This window comes from Nannobrachium achirus, assembly GCF_963921795.1.
Source record: "Nannobrachium achirus genome assembly, chromosome: 15".
In the NCBI taxonomy this organism is placed as follows: Eukaryota; Metazoa; Chordata; class Actinopteri; order Myctophiformes; family Myctophidae; genus Nannobrachium; species Nannobrachium achirus.
Window position 1 is genome coordinate 46359020 of NC_137822.1, and position 26542 is coordinate 46385561.

The 26542-nt window shown below is 45.0% G+C and overlaps 2 protein-coding genes across 2 annotated transcripts in view; one reads left to right on the top strand and one right to left on the bottom strand.

Moving 5' to 3' along the window:
• Positions 1-26542, top strand: part of pik3r1 (phosphoinositide-3-kinase, regulatory subunit 1 (alpha)) — a 109691-nt gene that overhangs the window by 53685 nt on the left and 29464 nt on the right. Inside the window, exons 4-7 of the mRNA XM_080743794.1 lie at positions 585-659; positions 1346-1477; positions 20423-20624; positions 23709-23791. Of these exons, the coding sequence (XP_080599920.1) occupies positions 585-659; positions 1346-1477; positions 20423-20624; positions 23709-23791 (492 nt within the window). The remainder of the gene's footprint in view (positions 1-584; positions 660-1345; positions 1478-20422; positions 20625-23708; positions 23792-26542) is intronic.
• Positions 12985-14716, bottom strand: LOC308300023 (uncharacterized protein). Its single transcript, XM_080743796.1, has 2 exons — positions 13995-14716; positions 12985-13513 (listed from the first exon to the last, which is right to left on the bottom strand). Exons 1-2 carry the CDS (start codon positions 14701-14703, stop codon positions 13473-13475), a joined length of 750 nt encoding a protein of 249 aa, XP_080599922.1. The 5' UTR covers positions 14704-14716; the 3' UTR covers positions 12985-13472.

A 26542-nucleotide genomic window follows, 5' to 3' on the forward strand; every position in this document is an offset into this window, starting at 1 on the left:
AAACAAATCACCAAACATCAAACCATAACTTTGTTTCTATAAAAATAGCTTGTTATGCTCTTGGGAGCAACAGAAGGACATGTGGTGCCTCTGCTTTGCTTTGTGACTAGGGGTGGGCGATATGGAAAAATACAATATCACAATACTTTCCCGAGCTGTATCACGATACACGATTTTACACATTGTTTTTTATGGTTATTTTTCAAGTTACTTGACAAAAACTAGACTCTCTGGGTTCCTTTTGGGAGGTCTAAATTGAACTTTACAAGTATGTAACAGTATACAAATGAAACCATTTGGTTTCATTTGTATACTGTCAGAGTTAAGTGGAGACGTTGACATTTTTAAAGTTTGAGAACTACTGATTTAGACCAAAATGCAGGTTTAAATTGAATTCTGCAATGAATCTCTGTATTAACGATTAAACAGAATTTTTTACAAGGCTCTCTCAATTGTATCACGATATATACGATACCTCTGAAAAGGCATATCGTGGAGACATTGTATCGTCTCAACGATAATTATCACCATATCGCCCACCCCTATGTGTGACTCACAGGTTGTGTTTGCCATCTCTCTCTCAGGTGTGGACAACCCCACTCTGTACAGAACCTTCACCGCTGGAGGAGGTCTGGAGGTCCGCCAGTGTTATGAATGTGGTACGTAGAGCTGACACCTTTTGGACATGAAGGGCCATGTTTTTATTTTCTTGATAGTCAGTGGGACATGTCAACATTTAGTTTAATTATTATGACACATCAAAATGTCATATTTCCATTTGATCTTGACAGGCTATAAATAACAACCTTTGTTTTTGTTCTTCTCTAGAAATATATTCTTATACATTAGGATGTACAGTAGGCCTAATGATCATTGGACTCCAGCAATAACCCACCCACCCATCTCCCAGACTCTCTCCCTAATCAGTTTGAATGAATGTAGAATTATGTGCAGGATGTAAATTGCATATAGATATGAGTGCACTCTCTCTCTCTGCCACAATGCCTCGCTAGATCGGCTATTTTCACTATTTAAAATAGTTTTTAAAATAATAATAATAAAAAATGAAGGTTAGCTAGGGACCCCCTGGAACTCCCTCAAGGACCCCTGGGGGCATCTGTCAGCTGGGAATGTTAGGATAAAGGCTCACCTCCGGGTGAGTCAGTAGGATACAACACCAGTGACAACACAGAAATGTGTGTGGAGAGGAATTCATTGGCATAACGACTGAATTAGGGGAAAAAAGGGGGTAAAATTAATTAATAATATGATATTCACAATCCTTGGGGTGCTTTTGAGAAGCCAGGTATAATGTTGACGTGTGTGCGTTTGTTTTGTGTCACAGACCAGCCCTCCTTGGAGTTGGAGCAGCTGGATTTATCCACGCTGTGTGACGGTCTGCGTAGGTACCTGCAGGACCTTCCTCAGCCCGTCATCCCCCCTGCCATCCACGTCCAGATGGTCCTGACAGCTAATGGTGAGTTAGTTTAATCCATGTTCAGATGGTCCTGACAGCTAACGGTCAGTTAATTCACTGGTTAATGGTGCATTTATACAGCACCATTAATCCAAGGTCCTTTACATAGATCGTGTATTACATTCACCCATTCACACACACATTCACACACCGATGGCAGAGGAAACCATGCAAGGCACCAACCTGCTCATCAGGAGCAACTAGGGGTTCAGAGTCTTGCTCAAGGACACTTCCACACCGGGATCGAACCTACTGAGCCACTGCCGTCCCTATATCTCAATCTCTCTCAACCTTTTCAGGCCATGACCCCCCAAATAATAATATTTGAACTGACCCTGGCAAGCGTTGAGAGTTTTTAAATCTGTGGAACAGATTACATTAAAGACGTGCGATTGTCCTGAGACATTCAGGCGACCTAGGCGACCTATTTGCCGATTGGCTGTCGCATGTCACATGGTAACCAAGCTAGTTTCATGATTGGGAGCGGCCAGAGCAGTATAATCAGAGAGTGGTGTCACCGCGGACACGCAACTCTCCATTCTAGGGCTCTGGGAGCGGCCTTGCGCTGTTCTTCTTCTCGAGTTTGGAAAAAAAGGATCCGTTCCGTTTGTCACATTGTTATGATCGTAAAACTATCTAGTTTTAACGTTCAGAACGTTTTCTTTTTGAACAATAAAAACATTGACAGCCAGGGGGGAAAAAATCCATGAAGGACACGGAATGCAATCGTTCACTCGCCGTTGGAAAATTGACATATATTAGACTATTCTGGATGTGTGGCTAACGGCTAACGCTAACGTTAGCTAGCGCTAGCTGCAGGCTAACGCTAGCTAGCGCTAGCTGCAGGCTAACGCAGGCATGTTATACACAATTACTCATGGAATAAAACGGCGACCCAACTCGGAATGCAATCGTTCACTCGCCGTTGGAAAATTGACTTAGACTATTCTGGATGTGTGGCTAACGGCTAACGCTAACGTTAGCTAGCGCTAGCTGCAGGCTAACGCTAGCTAGCGCTAGCTGCAGGCTAACGCACGAGTCACGGTGTGTAATAAATTCACTTCAACCTCGTGTTGAGCAGTTAAACCTATTTGCTACGTACGTCTACAAAAACGTTCATATTTCAAAGATAAAGTGCTTACTGAAGTCTCACAGATGTCACAGTATGGTACGCTCAAGCAGAATTACCTGTATCTTTCGTATTGTTTAATAAACAGCATTTTAATCCGATCAGACGTCATTTTCTGTTGTTTTTCAGCCATGCGACCCCATCGGTTGCGAGGTGTACTGCACTTAGATACATTAATACCTTTTTAAGGAAACGACGACCGATCGGATTAAAATGCTCCTCTTTAAATAATACGATCATTACGGGACATTCTGCTGGAGCGTACCCTATGGTGACATCCGTGAGCCTTCACTAAGCAATTTATCTTTGTAATCTGACCGTTTGTGTAGACGTACATAGCAAATTTGTTAAACTGCTCAACAGCAGATTGTGTTGAATTCACGGTTGGCGCAGCGTAGCGTCTTTACATTTAGCCCAATAATGCTAATCTACAAAGCAATAACTGATTGATTGATTGAAGAATTTATTAGAAGTTTGCAATAGAAAAAAGTACAGTTTCATGACAGTACAAATCACTGGTACAAGGTCAACTAGAGATCCTAGAAAGCCGAGGCTTATTTCCACAGGAACCACACTTTAAGTATCTCATATAACATTGAAAGACAGACGGGAATGGTCGATAGTGTGTGGGGTTGGCTAACTAGCTAGTACATGCTAACAGGGTTTTTTTCTTTCTTTAATTTTCCTATTTCCTTTTCTGACGAAAATACGCAACCCTTTTTTGACTGATATTATATGATCAAACGGCGTATGTAGACATGTCCGTTCCAACGGTTAATGCGAACCACTTGTTTACTCAATTGGGTATTTTGTTTACGGCGAATTCTATTGCGCCTGTGGTATGCTAATATGCGCTGTTTCTTTCTCTCCGTACATGACGATTACGTTACGGCGGTTTAGTTAAGTGTTAGAGAGCGATCGAATGCTTTGCACTTTATGATGACATGATTGTAGTCGAGACTTCTCGACATGTTTTCGTTGTTTTTATACTTCATCTTCTTACGATGTGGCTCTAATATGCTGATAGCCTGAGTTGGTTGTTTGTTTTTGGTCGGTGGCCGCCATTGTGTGCCTCTGACAGGATGGACCATGGGATGGACCAAACTGTGAACTCTGAACTCTGAACCACGCTCGACCTATGCGCTCGACAATTAATGGTTCTACGCTGCCTCTGCCGGCTGGGAGGTGGTATCACTACTATTTTTGTTACTTTTTCTTTTTTGGTTGTAACAGCAGCCTCTCTCGACTGGCAGGCCTTACTTTATTTTACAACTGACTCATGGACATTAGTTTTTTTTTCTTTTTTTACCTTTTAGATAAATATGTCGCCACATAGCACCTTCCCTCTGGGATTATATAACCTATTATGTTTTTGTTTTGTTTTTTTAAATTTCTGATGTCTGGGGGCTGCCTTTTGGGACCCGGTGGCAGTCCAGTAGGCGTCTGGGTGGGCAGGTTAAACTTCCTGTCCACCACCATGGAGCACTACCTTCATGGTGCATTCGGCTTGGCCGGGCGCTCCAACGAGCACAATTGGCTGTGTTCGTGGGAGGGAAGTCGATTGGGGAGGAGGAACAGATTTTGTCTCTGCATTAACGGTTCCCACAGTGGTCAGGGCGCCTGTTCAGAGAGGGGTGGAACCGGGGAGGATAGCGTGTACCTCCACATGCGTTACGCCCCCCTGGTGAAGCTCCTTAATGTCAGGTGAAAAGAAGATGGTGGCATGACGGATCGGGTATCGGAGGAGACCCGTTGTTGTCTTTACCCTCCCAATGACTACTGTGGGGATTAGCAGGGATAGGTCTTAACGTAGAGTATGGGGATGGGGGAATTGGCTTGACACTAAATTGGGTATATGGAGGGAAAAAATGTTTTCTTTTATTATCTCTTAAGGGCAGGGTTTCTCTTCCTTACAACTGAATGTGTACGTACCGTGATCGCCTCAGATCTTGTGTTATTTTGTACCAATGATTATTGTGATTGGAATGTGATTTGGGGTGCCATCACTATGTGTGTACCTGCCTCATTGTGACATTGTACCTTAATAATAAAAAAGATTTGAAAAGAAAGACAGACGGATAGAACATAGTACTTTATCTAACTTTAACTAAAGTTTAAAACATACATAAACCACTTTAGCCCTATGTTATACCAAGGCTTTTTGAAAATAGCCGATCTACAAGCTCACAACGCATTGCGGTGCGACGCGTTGTGAGCTTGTAGATCTGCTATTTTCAAACATTTTGTACTTGGGTTAGGGTTAGTAACTAATGATTATAATTGCGACCGTCAGGTTGCAGTTACTATGAAAACCTCCACCGCCTGTCTGTCCGTCAGTCTGTCTGTCACGTCACATCACACTTTTTTGCCCCTATCCATGTGAAATTTTCCACACACAATCCTTGTCTGCCAATCCACAACCTCCACCCTTCCAGGGACCCCCGCAGCTCCAGGGACCCCTGCCAAATTTTTTAAAACACATTTTTGAATACTGCTCCTAAAGTTTTTGCCCTAAAATCACACAAATCGCTACACAGTATGTCTACACTTATCTCATCGACATGGATCTGTCCCATATAGCGCCACCATCAGGTCGATTTTTTTAACACATTTTTGGACCTAAACTTTTTTTTTTCTATTTTTTTTTCAAACTTTTTTTTTTTTTTCAAAAAAAATTTTTTTTCAAACTTTTTTTACACTTAACGTCAACACACCAATCCACAGATTTTATATTGACTGTGTGTCAATTCTTGTTAGATCGGCTATTTGACAAATGTCTGCCTGTTAGCCTATGTTATTTGACAATAATGTCAATCTTTCACCAGTTTTAATAAAGGTAAGTAGGTAGGTAGTTGTGTGTGTTTAAGCCTGTAGCCCAATCAGGGACCAGCATATCTTGAAACTTCATCATTAACTCATTCGTAGTTTACGGCCGAGGAGCCCGAAGATTTTTCTATGTCTTTCACTGCTGGCTTCTCCTACCTGTTAACGCAGGCGCTCATCCAGTTCCCATCGTGCGTGATCGGACACTGCTATGCATCGTGTGTTCGCGTATTCATTTCCATCAGCTTCTCAAATCCTTTTAAATTTTTTCAATTGATCAATAAGTTCTCCGTCTGTAAGCCGCGGTGTTTACACAGAAAGCCAACGGGCCAAAATAGAGGACGGACCATCCGCTTCCGGTTTACGGCCTCAATGTTAATCGGTCTGCTCAATAATGTGTCCGTGTAGAAACCGATCCCGGAGCATTAGTTCCGGCCTATTTTAGTTCCGCTTCGATCAATTATTTCTTTTTAATTAAAGCTTATTAAATCTTCGGGTTCCTCGGGCATGGCAGGGAAGGGGTACAAAGGGGTATTTTTTTGGCAGAGGTTGAGTAACAGCCAATGAGGGACCAGCATTCCTGTTTTATCCAGTAGTGAGTGCACCTCATGGTGCACTCTGCTGGTGCACAAGTAGGCCATACATGGGACCCCCTGAAACCTCCTCATGAACCGCTGGTGGGTCCCCGGACCTCACTTTGAGAACCAGTGACCTACACTAGATAATGATCTCAGCGGTCTATGGACTTACATCATAACTACACAATGTAAAGCTGTAGCCATGGTGTCATTGCACTGGAAGCTTACGTCCAGGTTCAACTGGTCCACAGACCCGGTTGAGGGTGAGAAAAGCCTTCCACACTGGAGCAGTGTTAATTTTGGATTTTCAATCTATACTATAATTTTGCGAATGTCTGTCTGAGTGAGTGTCTGTCTGTCTGAAACAGCGTTTCTCCTCAGTGGCTGGAGCAATTGATCTGAAATCGCATCACCATTAGCATATGAACACACCTGACATAACTGTGAAGCCCGTTTGTCACTTTCACAAATCGTATGCTGTATATTAGCATTTTTATGGTGTATCTACTATCTATTCTGCATCTAGCATGAGGCACATCTATTCTGCATCTAGCTTGAGGCAAAATGTTTAACCAGCTCTGTGTGTGTGTGTGTGTGTGTGTGTGTGTGTGTGCAGGCAGGCGGGTGTGTGTGCAGGCGGGTGGGCGGGCGGGCTGGGGGGGGGGGGACAGTATCTCTGTAGCCATTAAACGAAACGGGTTTCTTACATTGATGCTCCTACATCATGCAAGCACCAGTTAAAGTTACTTTCCATCCCTCATATACTGTGTGCACAGTGCACATCCCATAACCCACACACTGCACATCATTTTGGAGCTCATATCTTTGAACGGGTAAGGGCTAGTTATAGTAACATATAAGACACAGAAAAACAAAAAACATTTGACAAACAAAGAACAAAACAACATATAATGCTGCTGAACATCATATATCAAATAAAACAAAAAGTAGCTGAGTTAAATGGTCTTCACTGTTCTAATACAGAAGTATAAGTAAGACGTACTATAGACCATTCTGGTCAGAGGTCAAGAGAGCAAGGTAAAGAATTTCTACTAAAACTTTGACAGAAAGTGTCTGTCGACTTGCTTTTTCTCACTGACAAAAGCTAAATCAAAACTAAGCTATGGTGACTAAAACTAAGACTAAACGTATTGACAATTTTGTCAACAAATAACAGCTAGAATGTTAGGGAGGGACTATTGGACAAGAGATCCAGTAGAACTAGAAGAAAAGTATTTTTTTGTCTGTTTGCGCTCGGGTGCTACACTCTGAAAATAGCAGATCTACAAGCTCACAAAGCTTTAAAGGAGCCTCCCTTACAGAGCGTGAGCTATATTCCAGGTATGACAGTGTGACGTAAATTACCAGAAGAGCTGTGAATGAGGAATAGGATAAGGAGCTGATGAGGGCCAGACGCTTGTGTCCTGCATGAATTAACACCACCTTTTAATTCAGGCGGGGTAGAGCAGGCTAAAGGGGAACACACACTGGACGTGGAGGCGGCGCGGAAGCGGCGTGTCAAAAAATACAGCCCCGTTATTTTCAATGAACTGACCCACACCGGCGGCGTCAATGCGTGCAACCGCGGGTCTGCCGACCTCGTCTGCCGCGCCGATACGCCACTGTTCTATTTGTCCAGCGTTGCCGCGCGTTGAACATGTTCTCCCATGGTTCTCCCCACCGGGGGAAATGGATGTGCTGTGTGGCAGCGCGCCGCATCCAGTTGGGGTTACCGTGCGGCACTTCACGTGCGTCGATACCGCAACGCGGCGCTGCGCAGCCGTCCGCGTTCAGTGTGTGCTCCCCTTAAAGGTTTTAATTCAGGCCGGCTAGAGCATTTAATTCAGGTGGGGTAGCGGAGGCCAGAGGTTCACTGACTGTACGGTGGTTAATGATTGGCAGGTCTGACGTAATGATGTCAGTGGCCTGCAGCTGACCTGCTGGACCTTTGAACACAAACTCAGCAGACCCAGTAGGATGGCTATCACTGTGTACCTGTTGACCCTCTGAGGAAACTAAACCACTTTAACCATTATTATGTTCTACAAGCACAAAGTGACCCGCTATGAGCTTGTGGATCTGCTATTAAAAAAATATATACAATTTAGGCATTTAGCTAGGGATGGGTATCATTCACCTTTGAATCGATACGATACCCTTTTCGATACCATTTTCGATACTTTTTTTATTTAAGTTTAACTGCTCTACCGCAGCAGCGGTAGAGCAGAGGTGATGATGATGATGATCACACAGTGTGGCGGAGCGGAGAGTATAGACATTGGATAATCATCATAATAATAAACATTATAGGCTATTGTCGACCATTTTCCTCAGTAAGGAGTGTAGCCTACTAAAGCAGTCAATAAACTCTCCGTAGCCCAACTGTTACAGATGCGACCGGCCAGGGGTGCGTTCCAGAGTATCGAAACGAGGTATCGTTCGTTTTTACGTGAACCGATACCCGATAGTATCGACGTCATGCAATCGATACCATTAAAAGTAGCGCAGACGATACCCATCCCTACATTTAGCAGACGCTTTTAATTAAAAGCGGCTTACAATAAGCAGGTAATACATCAATACAATAAGCAAGATAATATGTCAATACAACAAATGCATAGGAATATCAATCTAGAAAAAACAATAACATAGGTAGACCACACACCTAATCTAGCTTTCATGTAAGGTCATGGAGGGAAGAGGAGTGGGAGATGGGGCTGCGAGGCCAAAGTACATCACATTTTGGCAGTCCTTGACATGAAAACGTTTGAGTACCACTGAAATAGCAACACACCTTTTTTTCTTAGAAAACTGTTGGGACTTAGAAGACATTTGTAGAATGGGCCTGTGGTCTAAATTGGTTGAATTATGGTACAGGGACCCACATGGCTCCTTCAGGGGGCCTCAGTACTGTATGGTACAGGGACCCACATGGGTCCTTCAGGGGACCTCAGTACTGTATGGTACAGGGACCCACATGGCTCCTTCAGGGGGCCTCAGCAAGATGAGGAACACTTTCACTATTAATATTAAACACAGCCAGAGAATGACTCTCTTCAGACCATAGGTTTCATTCTCTACCACGGTTACCATAGAAACCATATCTGTTTATTATTATGGCACATAACAGGTTTTACTGGTGGAAAACAAGGTGGGTGGAATTATTTGTGTTGCTGTTGTTGTTTTGTTGTATTCTGTGAAAGGAGAGAGAATTACAGAGAATTCTGTACTAAACCTAATTCAGGAGACGATCACTTGGGTTAAGATATACTTTATTGACCAGAATGAAGCAGAAAGCAAGCATCACACAACATGGCATATTGAGCACCCTACTATAGCGACAGCATAGAATCTAAGCCTATATCTAAGCGCATAGTATTGGCAGTCTACCTTAGCTCTACTATAAGACAGCATAGAATCTATAGCCTAAGTTAGCATGGTTTGGCATGGGGTTCTGCCTCGGGCCATGGCTCGCTGAACCCACGATCCTCATGTTACCATGAGCATCGAGGGCATAATCTAATTACAGCGAGCCCTGGCCCGATACCCCCCGAGGGGGATCTAAGGCAGAACCTGAAGGTGGCGCTGGGGTGGTGGCGGGGCAGTGCTATGCAATGAGACTGAGTCCCACCATCTGACTTCCCTAAGAACTATGGGTAAGGGGGGGGGCAGGACCTAGTGACCCACCCCCCTCCGCGCGCGCGCTCCCTTGGGACCGCCCCCTGAACTCGCTTTGATTCTTACGAATCGTCGCACTATTTCAGGAGACGATCACTTGGGTTAAGATATACTTTATTGACCAGAATGAAGCAGAAAGCAAGCATCACACAACATGGCATATTGAGCACCCTACTATAGCGACAGCATAGAATCTAAGCCTATATCTAAGCGCATAGTATTGGCAGTCTACCTTAGCTCTACTATAAGACAGCATAGAATCTATAGCCTAAGTTAGCATGGTTTGGCATGGGGTTCTGCCTCGGGCCATGGCTCGCTGAACCCACGATCCTCATGTTACCATGAGCATCGAGGGCATAATCTAATTACAGCGAGCCCTGGCCCGATACCCCCCAAAACTACAAACCCCCCAAAGCACGCCAAAATCTCAGAATCCCATGCCAGTGCTAGCCAATATTACTAAGCAAAATATTAAGCAATGATATTGGCAGCTTGCCAAAAACGCTATAAGTACTGCTAAAATAATTTAATAATTAAGAATGTTAGCAGCTGCAGACCAAACCCAACGGTGAGGAAAGGTGGTACTGCTGACTATAACTATATACTGCAATCTGACTGAAGCCATACTAAACACCCTAGAGAAAACGGAAGCAGCAACATGGACGTATATATATAGACAGCAGAACCAAAAGCAGCGATGAAACCTTTAATTCATATAACTACAGCGTCATACAGCTTCACATCCTACCTAACTAACACCCCAGCAACCACCTAGCTTTTGCATGATAGAATTTATAACTCACAGCGATGCATAAACAGACGAACACACCTATCAATAATGCCAATCCTGTATAGATAACAGCCCACGCCCTATCGATGACGCCGCGACCTCACAGCTGATCGGAGAGAGTCTGTTCGATTGCCGTCTTGATTACTCCAGCTGGGCCCCGTGATTGCTCATCAGTCTCTGTGCGTGCAGGATTTCAGGTTTGCAGAATCTGATGTAGCGCACGTAGGCCGCCGATGACCATCTGCCCAGCGATTTAAGGGTAGCCGAGGGCACCAACAACGCTGCCGTAGTAGCCGCTCCAATCCTTAGGGAGTGAGGAGTGTGGAGTAACGGTGAGAGGCCGCAGCTTTGGCAAATCTCTCTCAGTTTGGTGCTGAACCAGGCGCGCGTCATTGGGCGTCCGCCGTCCGTGCGAAACAGGGGCTCATTCAGCGAAGACATCGGGCGGACCGCCAGGTATTTGAGCATGGAGGTGAAAGGACAAAACACAGTGTTAGTTCTTGCTACCACGACTGGGGTGCCTTCACTAAATTTATCATTTTTTGAATGCTTTAGCAGAATGGTATAATGCGTGGGCTGCATAGATAGATCAGAAAAACAGAGATCCCTAGTTGGATCAAAAGCCAGTGAGTTTGCTGTGTATTCCCCGCACCTAAGAAAAGCATAGAAAGCCATTAGAAGCACTGCTTCTAGCAAGAGATTATCATACTGAGAATACATGCCTCCCCTTAACTTCCCCACCATCCCGTGCAACACCGTGATAGTAATGGGTAATCTGCGGTCATTGCCTTGTGCTTGATCTTTTTTGAGACCGCTGAGCAGGAGCTGGATGGCCGGGTTACTTAAAATGCTTGGGACGGTAGGTTCGAGGCAACGCAGGTGGAATTGCACGCCCGAAATGAGCGCCTTGATAGAAGGGGCCTGTAATTTCCTAGACTCATACGAGTGTACAATAAATGCGCAGATCAGGGGAATATTAAGTGGGAGGGGGGGACATGTGAACCTGGCACAAAAAGAACGAAAGAACCACCATGCAGAATCATATGCTTTAATTGTACTGGGCGCCAGCCCTTTCCTCATGTACTTCGCGGCAGCATCCATGAGGTAGGCCAGAGGCCTTTCCTGGCCTAATCCAGTACCAGCTCCGAGAAAGCTGGAACTTGCCAGCCGAGCTCCGCCGCTCCTGGGCACAGCGTGCGGAACTCCTGGAATTTAAAGCGGGACAGCGCATCAGCAATGCTGTTTTCTTTCCCCGGAATAAAGACTGCCTGAATAATGAAATTACCCTGGAGGCATAGCCAGGTAAGGCGTCTTACAAATTTATTAATCATAGCAATCGACGAGCGGCCCTTGTTAATGACCTGCACCGTTGCTTCATTATCACACAGGACGCATATCCGTTTGCGAGCCCATTCGCCTCCCCAGAGAGATGCTGCCGCTACTATCGGATAAATCTCATACAAAGCAGTAGATTTACATACAGAAGGTAAGTCATTAAATTCCTTTGGCCACCTGCTGGCAAACCACTCCCCGTTGCAATAACCCCCGAACCCCACGGACAGGGCTGCGTCCGTGAAGAATTGCATAGACTCTGGTGATTCTATCTCTGAATTATAGAAAAACGAAATACCGTTCCACTGCTCTAGGAAAAGCGCCCAAAATTTAAGATCCGAGCGGCTCCCCTCGTCTAACTCTATCATGTCTTTCATCTCCTTTTTTGATTTTGACAGGTCGATAAGCCGGGAAACGAAGGAGCGGCCCTGGGGAATGATGCGCATAGCGAAATTTAAATGGCCTAAGAGAGACAATAATTCCCTTTTCGCTGCCTGTGTTTTGTCTAAAAAAGACTTTACGAGTCCCCTAATGCGCACCAATTTTTCTGCTGGTAGGGCCGCCTGCATGCGCACGCTATCAAGCATAATGCCCAAAAATTCGATGCGAGTCGCCGGCCCCACTGTTTTCTCTTCGGATAATGGTACGCCTAGAGAATTGAATACATGACGTACAATGGAAATGCACCTTGCCGGAGGCGCCGACGCGTAATCAATAGTGAGGAAATCGTCTAACAGGTGCAAAACGAAAGGGAGTTTGTACTCGTTATACAGAACCCAGCACAACGCTTCTGACAAAGTGTCAAAAATCCTCGGGCTGCTGCGGCACCCGAAGGTCAGTTTAACCGCAAAATAGAAATTAGAGCGCCATTGAATTCCGAACAGGTGCCACTGCGAGGGGTGGAGAGGCATCACTTTAAATGCATCCACTATGTCCGCTTTTGCCAGCCAGGCCCCCGGCCCCGCACTTTTGATCATTTGAATAGCGTTATCTATTGATGCGTAAAAAAGAGAAAACGGCGCTAGCGGAATCAAGCTATTAATGCTAGGAGTGGGGCTGTTATGGGGCGCGGACAGGTCAAATATGAGGCGCTTTTTTCCCGAATATTTCCTTGTCGCTACTCCTATCGGGCTGACTCTGAACAGGCTAAAGAGAGACCTAGCGAACGGACCGATTAAGTGACCTTTCTTAACTTCCTTCCCTAGGAGCTCGTCAACTACTTCGGGCTCTGCCAGCGCAGACCTGAGGTTTGGACACACAAATGATGTTTTTGGTAGCCAGCATAGCCCTGCTAAAAACCCCCGCATTAGCCCCACAATCAAATATTTAACCCAGCATCTGTTTGGGTGTTCAGAAAGAGCAGCAGTAAGAGCCGGGACATCCACGGGAGTTGATGGGTGATTCTCTTTAATTATTTCCCACTCTTGGGCGTTGGGCGAGACCTCCTGGGACAGACCGACCGGGGATGGTTGTCCGCGCACCAACTGCAAATATGCATGTATTTACAATGTGGAAAGGTACATACGTTCTCATTAAATTGAATGCATATGGGAACTTTACGATTGGGATCGTACGGCACCTGTCTCGTAAAGGCTGGAGCCTGAAGCCCGAGGCCCCTCGCCTGCTGCTGGCCGCTTGGGGTGGGCTTGGTCGGTGCCTCGTGGGCTAGAGCCTTGGGGCACAGCTCGGTTCTGTGGCTGAATGAGCTGCACAGCGAGCAGGACAAAGGGGGATGGGCTGAGAAATGGCGGCTTATCAAGCTTAGATCCTGGACGGACCAGTCGATCCGCTGATTGAAACGCTGGATATGCATTGCAGATTTGGAAGAGAAACTTTTGTGATATTCATAGAACAGCCCTCCCCCGTAAGTATACGCCATATCGGCAATTATGGACAAATACGCATCGAGCTCAGCTCTGCGCTCTGGGTATATCTCGCACATAGTGTCTCTGTAGACACCGAATGCTACAATGAACTCTGCTAGGGTCAAGATTCTGGAGAGCCTGGGGTCGCTATCTTTAAGGATCACTGAAAAGTCCCCGCAATCCACAAAGCGGTCCGCTGAGGACTCTGCCGCGCAGAGCAGAATCTTCACCAGATTTACGTCCTGACCTGTCGAGGCAAGCAGCGCATTTTTAGAAACAGCTAACCTTACTAACCAGCAAGCAAAGAGAAACGGCACTTTACCTGATAGGATCTGGCTGCGCAGCGCGTCGGGGATGGCGGCGGCTGGGGACAGGAACGCTGATCCTGTGGCTGGAGCGGGAACGGCCGTTCCCAGATTCTTCCGTGGCAGGTTGTGCATGTCGGAGGGCAAATGCATGGCTGCTTCCATGACTCCGGTCTTTGGGCCCGCCTCGCTTCCTGCCTCGAGCGAGTCGAGGCGCTGGCTCATCCCGGACAAGGCGTTCTTGATATCCGTCAGCGCTAACAGGACCGTGGGATCCACGGTGCCTGCGGGGGTGCCGTTGTCGGGCGCCCCTTCGTTGGATGGATTGCCCTCTGCGGGCTTTTTCTTTTTTGCTGGGCCGGTATTGTTGACTTTCGCCACTCTTTTTCCCCGGGCTTTGGCTTTGGGTGTTCCGGATGTCTGTGGCTCCACTTGAGCTGCTCGTTCGGCCTCTACCAGGAACTGAAACAAGCCTTCATGGTCAAGCCCGGCGGGGGCAGACAGCCCATTTGCATACAACACCTCCAGTATTTTGTTCACTGGCCAGTCGGCTATTTTTATCTGCGGGGTCTGCGGGTTCAGCCTGATACTCCTGCGGGGGGTGGGGGGAACGACTGTCCCCAGCTGAGCCGCCGGAACACCGGTATCCGGGATCGCCTCCTCTACTTCCGCTTCGTCGAAGACTTCTCCCTCCTCGTCTGATACCGCCGCGGACATGCTGAACATGGTGAGTAACACACAACCTAACACTAACACTTCAACCAACCTCATCGACAGTTAACACGGTAGTGGAATGAGCAGAGAAACAGCGTGTAGTAGCAGCGTGGTAGCAGTAGCAGTGCTATGCAATGAGACTGAGTCCCACCATCTGACTTCCCTAAGAACTATGGGTAAGGGGGGGGGCAGGACCTAGTGACCCACCCCCCTCCGCGCGCGCGCTCCCTTGGGACCGCCCCCTGAACTCGCTTTGATTCTTACGAATCGTCGCACTATTCTCACCACACAAATCTTATTTTAGGGTGGCACAATTTCTTATTAGGGGTTTGTGGCCATCATCATTTTGAGGTCTTTGACTTGATGTTTGAGAACCACTGGATTTCAATCTGCTTTTGTATCTGTCACATTTCATCCTTGTATACATGTTACTGTATACAGGGTACCAGTAAGACTCCCTAATCGGGAGATAAGCGACCGTAGGTGGCTTATCTCCACAAATAGGGCAAAAATGTGTTTTTCCAAAATCTTCCTGATCCATGTTGATGACATGAGTGTAGACATGCTGTGTAGTGATATTCGTGATTTTAGGGCAAAAACTGTAGGAGCAGTGTCCAAAAATGTGTTTTAAAAATCGGCCTGAAGGTGGCGCTACAATAGGGCCATGTGAGAAATGAGGGGTGGGGTCTCCGCGTTGCCTTGGCGGACGAATAGGTACCGGCCCCGGCTCTCCCGGACGCTCCTAGCCCGAGTTATGGCATTTTGTGTGCGCTGCAGTGGCAGGGGGTCCTCCACTGGGGGCGCCACCACTTTTGCATCCGTTCTGGAGCACCAGGAGTCGGTGGTCCCCGGGAATTCCCCGTGAGCAGCCCCGTTGGGGTGGTGATTTGGTCATTTTTGCACATTTGGTCATTTTTTACATCTGGGGGTCCCCCAGGGACCTGGGGTCCCTGGGGCTCCGGGGGTCCTTGGAGGTTGTAGTTTGGCAGGCAAGGAGTGTGTGTGTAAAATCTGGCATGGATCGGGTCAACGGGTGCGGAGATATAAGCAAGGAAAAAGTGTGACGTGTGACGTGTGAGCACATTTGGTCATTTTTTACATCTGGGGGTCCCTGGGACTCCGGGGGTCCTTGGAGGTTGTAGTTTGGCAGTCAAGGAGTGTGTGTGCAAAATTTGGCATGGATGGGGGCAACGGTTGTGGAGATATGAGCAGGGCAAAAGTGTGACTGACTCACTCACTCACTCACCCACGGACAGCCGGTGGAGGTTTCTACAGTAAGTAGCTCCCTACGGTCGCAATACAAATATTTGAAATAACACCAGTAAGACTCCCTAATCGGGAGATAAGCGACCGTTGGTCGCTTATCTCCTGTCACACTGCTGACATCAGTATGACATCACACCGTACACAAATGACCCTTATATAAGACCGGCATTATCTACCGACAGATTAGTAACAAGATGTCAAAATCATTGAAGGTTTACCCTACTAACCAACTGTTTACCATAGCAACCATGTTTTTTACCTTAGCAACCAACTGTTTACCCTAGCAACCAACTGTTTACCACAGCAACCATGTTTTTTTACCCTAGCAACCAACTGTTTACCCTAGCAACCAATTGTTTACCATAGCAACCATGTTTTCTTACCCTAGCAACCAACTGTTTACCCTAGCAACCAACTGTTTACCATAGCAACCATGTTTTTACAGGGCCTGGGATTGATGACATCAGAAATCTCCATATATGGGCATGAAAGGGATTTTGTTTCTGGAAATATGTCTGTGGGGTGCCACATTTGGAATAAAACACTTACATCACACATCTGGATATCCATACAGCCCATCTAGTTTGCCTGCCCATATATCTGATGACATTGGGACAATGATCTCCATATATGGGCATAAAACTTATGTTAATTAGTAAAGCCTGGGGATCTCCATATATGGGCATGAGGGGTACCCTAAAAGGGCATCATCTGGGAATAGCAAATATAGTTATCCTAGAAAGTGAAAATCTTACATCAAAGGCCATAACTACCTACCTACCACCATACTGCATTCCTCATTAAACTACCTACCAGTAAGATGCCTAAGGGAGAAAAGCAAAGGGCGAGGTTGCACCATTTCTTGGTCTTCTGGCCAGTGATGTATATCGGACCATTTAACCATATATGGAGACATCTGGTACCCATAGATATTCACAGATATGGGCTTAATATTGATGACATAAGGGATCTCCATATATGGGCGTAAAAGGGATTTGGTTCCCCTGGCATCACAGGGATCTCCATATATGGGCATAAAATGGATTTGGTTACCCTGGCAACACGGGGATCTCCATATCTCCATATATGGGCATAAAAGGGATTTGGTTCCCCTGGCATCACAGGGATCTCCATATATGGGCATAAAAGGGATTTGGTTCCCCTGACATTACAGTGATGTCAGTGGCTGGTTCTACAGAGGGGATCTCCATTTATGGGCATAAAAGGGAATGTATGTATGATGATGTCAGATATCATAGACGTCATAGGACTTTCACATAACGAATAACTGAGTAAGCATGTAAACCCGTAAAATCTATATTTGGGCATGGCTGATTTATGACCTCATCATGATGACACGAGCAAACACAGCTGAATTGTATAAATGATCAGTGCAGAAACCAACAGAAGTATTTGACCAAGACTCTTGATCTTCAAGAACCCTGAGAACCTGTATTGTTTGGTATTTTACCATTTTTGGTGTTTGAAATGTTGAACTGGACTTTACATCGTGAAAGTGGATTCAATATATTGAGACTAGGGTAAAAAAACATGGTTGCTATGGTAAACAGTTGGTTGCTAGGGTAAACAGTTGGTTGCTAGGGTAAAACCATGGTTTACACCAAGGTTTGTGTACACATGTGGTGTGATGTCATACTGATGCGGAGATATGAGCAGGGCAAAGGTGTGACGTGTGACGTGTGACCGACCGACCGACCGACCGACGGACGGCCGGTGGAGGTTTTGATACTAAACTGCGACCTTACGGTCGCAATCAATCTTTTGCGGGTCACTTTGTGGACAAATAGCAGCATTTCTTCTCAAAACTATTTAAACTACAGTATTGATCGTAAAACCCAACACATACGAACAAACATTTTATCTTGTTAGGAACAGGAGTGCCCTCAAAATGTCATATTTCTCTAAATTATTTTTTACTAGGGCATTTGGCCCTCGCACAGAAATGCACACGCGCGCGCGCACACACACACACACACACATACACACACGCGCGCGCATGCAGTCACGCACACGTCTTCCTCTTGCAATGCAGTCACGTGATCAGAAACAGGAACATTTGTGGTTTAAAAGGAACTAAAACGAGCCTGAAGGTTTTTTTTTAATCTGCTGCTACATCTTATACAAAGCGGCCAGCCTGTCGCGTAGCAGCAGCGCACCGTCATCGAACGGGCCAATCGGGCGGCGGTGTACCTTTTGCACTCGTCGTCAGAACAGCCAATGGGGTCGCAATGTACCGTGCGCTCGTTGTGACCACAGGCTCTGAGAGCGCAGAGCGGTGCTGCAGTTTGAACCACTGACTGGTGACTTCCTCTCCATTCAAGTCACATCCTCAACCCTCGTATGTATGTGTGTGTGTGTGTGTGTGTGTGTGTGTGTGTGTGTGTGTGTGTGTGTGTGTGTGTGTGTGTGTGTGTGTGTGTGTGTGTGTGTGTGACACTACAGTACCTCTGAACTAGAATCACTAGTTAGTGATGTTTTTACAACGGTGATGTGCAAGAATAGCTCAAATACCCGATCTACAAGCTTGCGATGTGTTATAGACCTGGTCATGTATCTATTATGGAGAAAGAAAAAAAATCTCTTTCACACAAAATGTACCATTCAAATTGTAATACAAGTGTTACTTATTTTGACTAACTGCTGTTACCCCTAAATTTGACAGAATGTATTTTAAATGTGTAGCTTGTAGTAATTGTCTCCACCAGCCGAAGGCAGGGGGAGAGTATGTTTTCGCCCCTGTCCGTCCGTCCGTCCGTCCGTCCGTCCTCCCAAGTTTGTTACCAGCTAATCTCCGGCGCCGTTGGCCCGATCGCTGCCAAACTGAGCACACACACTCCCTGGATGCCAATTCAGGACCTCTGCCCCACATTTTTCAAATGGCCCTGTTCTAGCGCCACCATGAGGCCGATGTTTGCAAAACACATTTCTGTACACTACTCCTAAAGATGTTGTCCAAAGATCCTACAAATCGGTTGACAGTATCTCTACAGTCATGTGATCATCATGGATACGTGCGATTTTCCATATTCCATCCTGATTGGCTACAATTGGCTTCCAAAGTTTGCAGAATTGCTCTGTTTTGAACAAAATGCCTCAAATCATGAACACAGCGTGCAATCTTGGTGAAATTGAGCGTGCACGTTCCCACTAGGTAGAGGAAGAAATGCCACTTCTAATTTCTCAAATCAGCCTCATGGTGGCGCTATAACAGGGCAATTTGTGTGGCCTGGTGGAGACCTGTGCTCGGAAGAGCACTGCTTCTAGTTTATATGTTTGCTGTTTGGGCAGAAATCTTGTATCTCTCTTTTTTTTCTTCATAAATTAAACAGCACTGTGTAACATTGTTATGAATAAAATGTTATCATTTTATCCAGTCTACATGATACTGGTCTGTAATGTATGTTAATACAATATAACTTATACACAGGGTTCCCACGGTCATGAAATTCCTGGAAATATTTTGAAATTAGATCTTTTTTTTTTCTTCCCGTACTGGAAAAGTTTTGGAATTTTTCAAGGGTCCTGGAAGGTCCTGGAAAAAATAGCTATGCATTGTCTTTGGTTATTGATTTTGTAAATACCTCTGAAATTACAAATTAAACACGGGCCAAATTGTCAACTATTAGAGGCAGAAATTGTGAAAATAGCCGATCTACATGCCTCGAGGAGTTGTGAGCATGTAGATCTGCTATTTTCACAATAGAACCGTGTTATACAAAGTTCCTCAACTCTTAGTGCTCGTCAGGGTGCCGGGTCCCCAGTTAAAACATGATTATTTCGGGGGTCACGGCCTGAAAAGGTTGAGAACCACTGGCATACACTACCTGTCTTTGGGCATTGCGCATAGCAGTAAGCGACTCGTTATTGAGCTGAAATCGGGTTAAATATTCTGGAAAAGTTTTGGAAATTAATTGGTAAAAATGTATGGGAATCCTGTATACAGTTGAGGTGGTTGTATTTTGTCTCCCTGCTCTTTTGAGACATATAGATCCTGTGTCAAAGGTCATGTCTCTCCTAGAAACAGGATCTGATACGAAGTTTGACCTGAAGGTCAAGAATCAATTCATCCCCTGAGCAAAACATAAAATAATAATTATAATAACCTGCACTGCAGGAAATCAGGTTCAAATCCGGGGTAGAAGAGAAACATATACAGTATTACATACTGTATATAGTTCAGCTTCAATGCCCTACTTCATCCTGCACGAGTGTCATATAAAAGTAGCAAAAATAGCAGATATTTAAGCTCACAACACTACTAGAAATGTCAACTTCACCAGAGTTTCTTGAAGTCCGGTGTGAAATTTCTGCAATCAGCGATGATTTGGGGTGTTATGACATCTGCTGTTTCCAATTCTTTTTTAGACAATACTTTCTCCTTTTTTCTTTTTGAGACAGAGAGGTATATAACAGCAGTTTCTCTCTCTCTCTCTCCTGTAAACAGAGGTGTCCAACCAGGAGGAGTGTGGAGCGTTGCTGCGTGGTGTGGCCAGCTCCCCCGGTCTGCCCCCTCAATACTGGCTGACCCTGCACTGCCTGCTGCGCCACTTCACCAGGGTGTGCCACCACGCCTCCGCCAACCTGCTCACCACCCGCGCCCTGGCAGAGATCTTCAGCCCCCTGCTGTTCAGGCACCAGGCTGCCAGGTGGGTGGCACAACTACGGGCAGCCATGTCTTAAAGGACCACCTCACCTCTGGGACAACCAGATCTTATTTTATTGTTGTTTGGGACACGATCAACACAATCCTGAGTTATTTGTTGTGTTCAATCTGTGTTTTTAGATATTTTAGTATTTCAGCATGCTACAACTGGTCATATGATGCATTTTGCAGATAAACACAAAAGATAACTCAGGATTGTGTTGATCGTGTCCCAAACAACAATAAAATAAGATCTGGTTGTCCCAGAGGTGAAGTGGTCCTTTAAGGCTAAAAGCACCCAAAAAAAGAGTCCTGGTGACTTGTTTCCATTGTGGTCCTGTTTGTATTAGACCTACTATAGCACACTTTAGGACAGCGATTTTATGAATGCCATTTTTTGGAGACTAAAGCTGCTGATCTACAAGCTCACAGCACGTCACGGCGCTGCGACCCGCTGTGAGCTTGTAGATCAGCTACTTTTCAGCCTACATCACTGGCGTACAACTAAGCATAAATCAAAGTAACTTCTAAAATCCTTAATCCTAACTTTAACCCCAACCTGAATCTCTAAAACAAATGTTTTAACCTTAAATCAACCATTTATCTCACGAGGACCAGGGTAACGGTTCCTCACAGCATCTGTTCGTCACATTCTACTATACTAGCGGGGACATTTGGTTCTCACGTGGAAAGAAACACGCGCACACACACCTTCCTGAAATCGCTGACATGCACGTGCAACTGTGTGAATACTTTCAGTCTTTCACATGCATACGATACCGTGGCTGTGCAAGGATCCATCCAGCAGCAGCAGCTTCTCTCTGTGACCACTGACTGCTCTGTGCTGCTGCTGCTGCTGCTGCTGCAAAGAAGACCTTCTAGTGAGAGATTTCACTTTAGTTACAGTTTGCTAGTTTAGTTTCTCTTTTTTGTGATAGACATTCAAAAAGGTCAGAAACAACAAGTATTATGTAATAAAAAGCCTGCCATTAAGCCATTAAGCCTGAATGTAAATCTGTGTCACTTTAGATTTGTACCACTTTAAACATTATTTTATGCATTAACTATTAAAAAATAGCAGATATACAAGCTCACAGCGCGGCACTCGTGCCGCGCTGTGAGCTTGTAGATCTGCTATTTTTGAAAAATCGGGAACATTTTGTGCAAGTCTTTGAATATTTTTGACCCGATTCTATAAACAGGGGTTGACACTAAGGTCTCAGAGGCACTTGCCCGTCGGGCAAGTACAGGTTATGTTCTACTTGCCCAAAGGTCATGCCCACTTGCCCGAAAAGTAAATCATCCATTATAAAATGATATGTAAGATTTTAATTACTGCTTAATTTAACACTTATTTTGTTACTTTCTGGGGCTGTGAGATAAAAAAGTCAATACCTCCTCCAAATCTAAATACCAAATACCTAGATAGCTATGATTGAATAGATGTTTTCACACTTATAAGAGTGTGAAACCAACTCTTATTTTACATTCCACAGACCAGAAGACAGAGCGTGTTGGCCACGTTCAAGTGTTTAGACAGATATCTTGTCCTGTGTTTGTATAGACGTTGTCCCCTCTCAAATGAGCACTTGCCCAGTCGGGCAAGCTGAAAGCCAACTTCACCTGCCCGAAAGTTTTATTTACCTGCCGGGGGCAGGTGGGCAAGCCTTAGTGTCAATGCCTGCTATAAATGTCTTCTAAATCCTTCTTCTAAATCAGTGGTTCTTAAACTTGTTCATGTCAAGGACCCCCAAAATTACAATTGGCCGCGGACCCCCATCTCAAAATATGTTGTTCAAGGGACCACCCAGAAGCAAATATTTGAGTTACAAATGTTTTAAAAAGATATATTCAAAGACTTCAAAATCGTGATGTTTCAAAAATAGCAGATATACAAGCTCACAGCGCGGCACTGAGTTCCACGATGCGAGCTTGTAGATTTGTTTTAAAGTTAAAGCATTAGGACATGGGTTAATCCACCCAAGATAGTAGACATATGTATGAAATAAAAAAGACTAAAACATATTCTCTGTGATTTTAGTTTGTTTGTTTTAGTTAGCCTTGGAAATAATTTAATTTCAAAGCCAAATTTTTTCATGATTGTTTCAGTTATTTAAAATGCTCTTCTAATTCTAGTTTAGGTTGCTGGGTTATTTTTATCTTACTATATACTGTATCCTCGCTGCGCTGCACAGTGTTTGGTTTCCATAGAAACCTGCTCAGGTCAAACAGACGGCTCAGGTTAAAGGAGGGACTCCAAGCTCTGGTGGAAACTGCTGATTACATGTAACGTCTTTCTGTGTGTAGGTGTGAACCAGGGCTGGGAGATTAACCTGAAATGTTAAGGCTATCAAAGCCTACATTTAGAACCAATGACCCACGTAATCTTGCTCATGTAGGTTAAAGGGATATTTCACGTTAAAAAAAAAGACTTTAAATTGCTTGATTCCTATGCAAACCCATTGTAACTTTAAACTCCATTCTAACCATGATAGATTGATTGAGAACAACCGTCCTTGGTTCTGGTGTCTCACACTGCCTTCCTAATACGTGAGAGACCAGAACCAAGGACTGGTGTTTTTGATGAACTGAGCTCTAAGCTCACAGCGCGTTGTGAGCTGGTATTGCTTCTATTGTCATCTATACTCATATCTTTTGTTAACCGAGGCAAAAGTTTGAGAATAATCTGGATATTGATTTGAAGCTTGGGTGCTCGCCTCATGAAATGTTAGTTTTATTTGTGTAGTTGCTCACTGAACGCACCATTATGATGATAATAATACAAATATATATGATTATTATTATTTATTTTCCTTTTGTAGATTATATTTTATTGCATTTATATATTTTGTGTAGCTGTGAACCCAGTGTAACTTTATCTCATTGTATTGTATTGTTTCTGTGTTGTGTAGCTGTCAGCCCATGCAGTTTAACTTTATCTCATTGTATTTAATGTTTTCTGTGTTGTGTAGCTGTGAGCCCATGCAGTTTAACTTTATGTCATTGTATGTTATTATCTCTGTGTTGTGTAGCTGTGAACCCAGTGTAACTTTATGTCATTGTATGTTATTATCTCTGTGTTGTGTAGCTGTGAACCCAGTCTGGATGCTCATGTGAAGATCATAGAGGCTCTGGTGGCCAGTGAGTGGAGGGAGAGCCAGGCAGCACCAGGTAACGTTACATATTATATTATTACTATATTCACTGTTTCTGTACAACGTTAAACACTGCTTCACCTTCTGTAGAAGATCAAAATGTTCTACTGGTAGACTGGACAGAGCTACTACTGGCCCGAACAGAAGACACTGTTTTATTGCGACCGTAGGTCGCATTTACTATAAAAACCTGCTGCTCCTGTGCGTGTGTGAGTCACGCCTAATGTCACACTTATGTCACGCTCCATATATGGCCACGATAGGATTCATTTGCACTGATCTCTTCTGACATCACAATGATGACTTGACCAGCTCAGCAGAAGCATATAGTTGACTGTTTCTGACATCACAATGATGACTCGACCAGCCCATATGTGGAGATCCCTGATGTCATCAATATTAAGCCCTCTACATATTAGTAGACTGGACAGAGCTACTACTGGCCAGAAGACACTGTGTTCTACTCACTAGTAGGAGACTGGACAGGAGTTGTAAGAGGAAGCTGTTGTCTTTGTGATGCTAGTCGTTTCTGCTTGCTTGATCCTGAATGTCTTGGTGCATCCTTGGCTGCCCATCAGACAACTATTGTGTTCTCTTGATGTGAAAATGGTTGAAAACCACTCAGGCTTTGATTTGCTAGGGTCAGTAAGGTTGGCAAAGGTTATAAAGTGCTCGTTCAACAGTCCCTGATGGTACATGTCCAGAAGCCTGGTGTTCCATACAGTATGTTCCCTGACACTGATACTGGCCCTGGCCTGGCTGACTGGCCTGGATGTGGCTGTGGCTGCAGCAGCAGTGGTGTGAACAGAGCTCATGGCCAGTGGGCTGTAGAGGTGATGAGTGTCCTGGTGGACCATGCTCTCAGCCTGTGGGCTGTAGTATGCATAGTTTCTGCAGGGTTTCCTGGAACCACGGTGGGAAACTGGGCTCCTGTGAGTGCATACTGTACATAGGGATGTACTACCAGGGATGGCTTCCCCAAGTGCAAATGTGTGCCAAGCACAAGCTTTGTTTCATTGACTGCTCCATCACAAGTTCCCTGAGTTAATCCTGTTGTTTAACACCGCCAGTTTCCCAAGTTGGGGGTGAATTTGTGTAGATTTCTTTTTTGATATATAACAGACCTGCCAACCTGTACGCATTTTGCGTATTGAGCACGCATTTTAGGTCTCTGTACGCAGGTACGCAAACTCCTCTAACGGCTACGCATTTTTGGTTCGGGGGATGGTAACCCATGGTAACACAACACATTCTGCGTTGTGTTGTGAGGCCAACATTTTTGCTCCATGCCGTGTAGTTCTCCCAGGCACCACAGAATGGTGTGTGAATGGGGTGCATGGCGCTGCGGAGCACTAGAACGGAAGCGATGCTCGTTTTGTCGGTAGAAGAAGAATTTAACCAAATGGCCGCGGACGGAGTTTGTTTTGTTTTGGTCATAGAGTTATAAGAAGAAGGTTTTGGTTTAGTTTCAGCATGCACACATCTCACAGCGACGCGTTATCGCTCGGATTTCACATAGCGGCGATATTAATCAGATTAATTTATAAAGAAGATACTACGGAGAATGGCCGTGGTGTGCTGCCAACGAGTCTTAACAGGTAGGCTAATAATAAACTTTTAAAACCCTCCTCTGAGGTGAATTCACATGTCATAGCAGCCACGAGGGTGAGAATTGGTGAAATATCGTACTATGCCTAACCTAAACCTATCTTGCGACGCTGGTGAAACAAAACAACGAGCGGCTGCGGTCCGCCTGGAGCTGTGGTGTTGTGTATGAAGCCTGTGTTGTAATTGTCTCCACCAGCCGAAGGCTGAGGGAGAGTATGTTTTCCCCTCCGTCCGTCCGTCCGTGCGTCCGTGCGTCCGTCCGTGCGTCCGTGCGTCCTCGCAGTTTGTGAACAGCTAATCTCAGTCACCGTTGGCCCGATCGCTGCCAAACTGAGCACACACACTCCCTGGATGCCAATCTAGAACCTCTGCCCCACATTTTTCAAATCGGCCTCATGGTGGCGCTATAACAGGCCGATTTGTGTGGCCTGGTTGTTACCAGCTAATCTCCGGCGCCGTTGGCCCGATCGCTGCCAAACTGAGCACACACACTCCCTGGATGCTAATTCAGAACCTCTGCCCCACATTTTTTAAATCAGCCTCATGGTGGCGCTATAACAGGCCGATTTGTGTGGCCTGGTGGAGACCTGTGCTCGGAAGAGCACTGCTTCTAGTTCGTCATACGACGGTGTTGCAGCGAGCAACCAGTCAAAACGTGTGACCCAGGGCTTAGTACAATGTGTATTGTCAAACACATTAACAGTGAACAAATTATTTATCACCTTTGAATATATGAAGACATTAATGGTCTATCAACAATGAGTAGCCTGCAGCCTATATGAATGAATATAAAGACTAGGCTGTATGTGACACAATGTAGGCCTATATATCATGGATGGAATAGAAACCTACATGAGTTGAATACCTTCAACTTCATGCAAATCATGCACAGACATATGGTTTTATTTAGGCTGCTCAATTAACAAAGACACAGGTTTATGTAAATAGCCTACAATGAAAAGCTATTTTGCAATTTGAATAACAGGATTATATTGATGTATGTTCATTCCTGAAGTCACTGGTGACTGTTTTGCGAGTCTATTGTTAACTAACTCTGAGCAAGTGCAGTTAGTATATTTTATTAAAGATTTGTCAACAATATTGCCAAAGCAACATTACTGTATTGCCTGGTAATACTAGCCTCCAGACCAAATGGCAT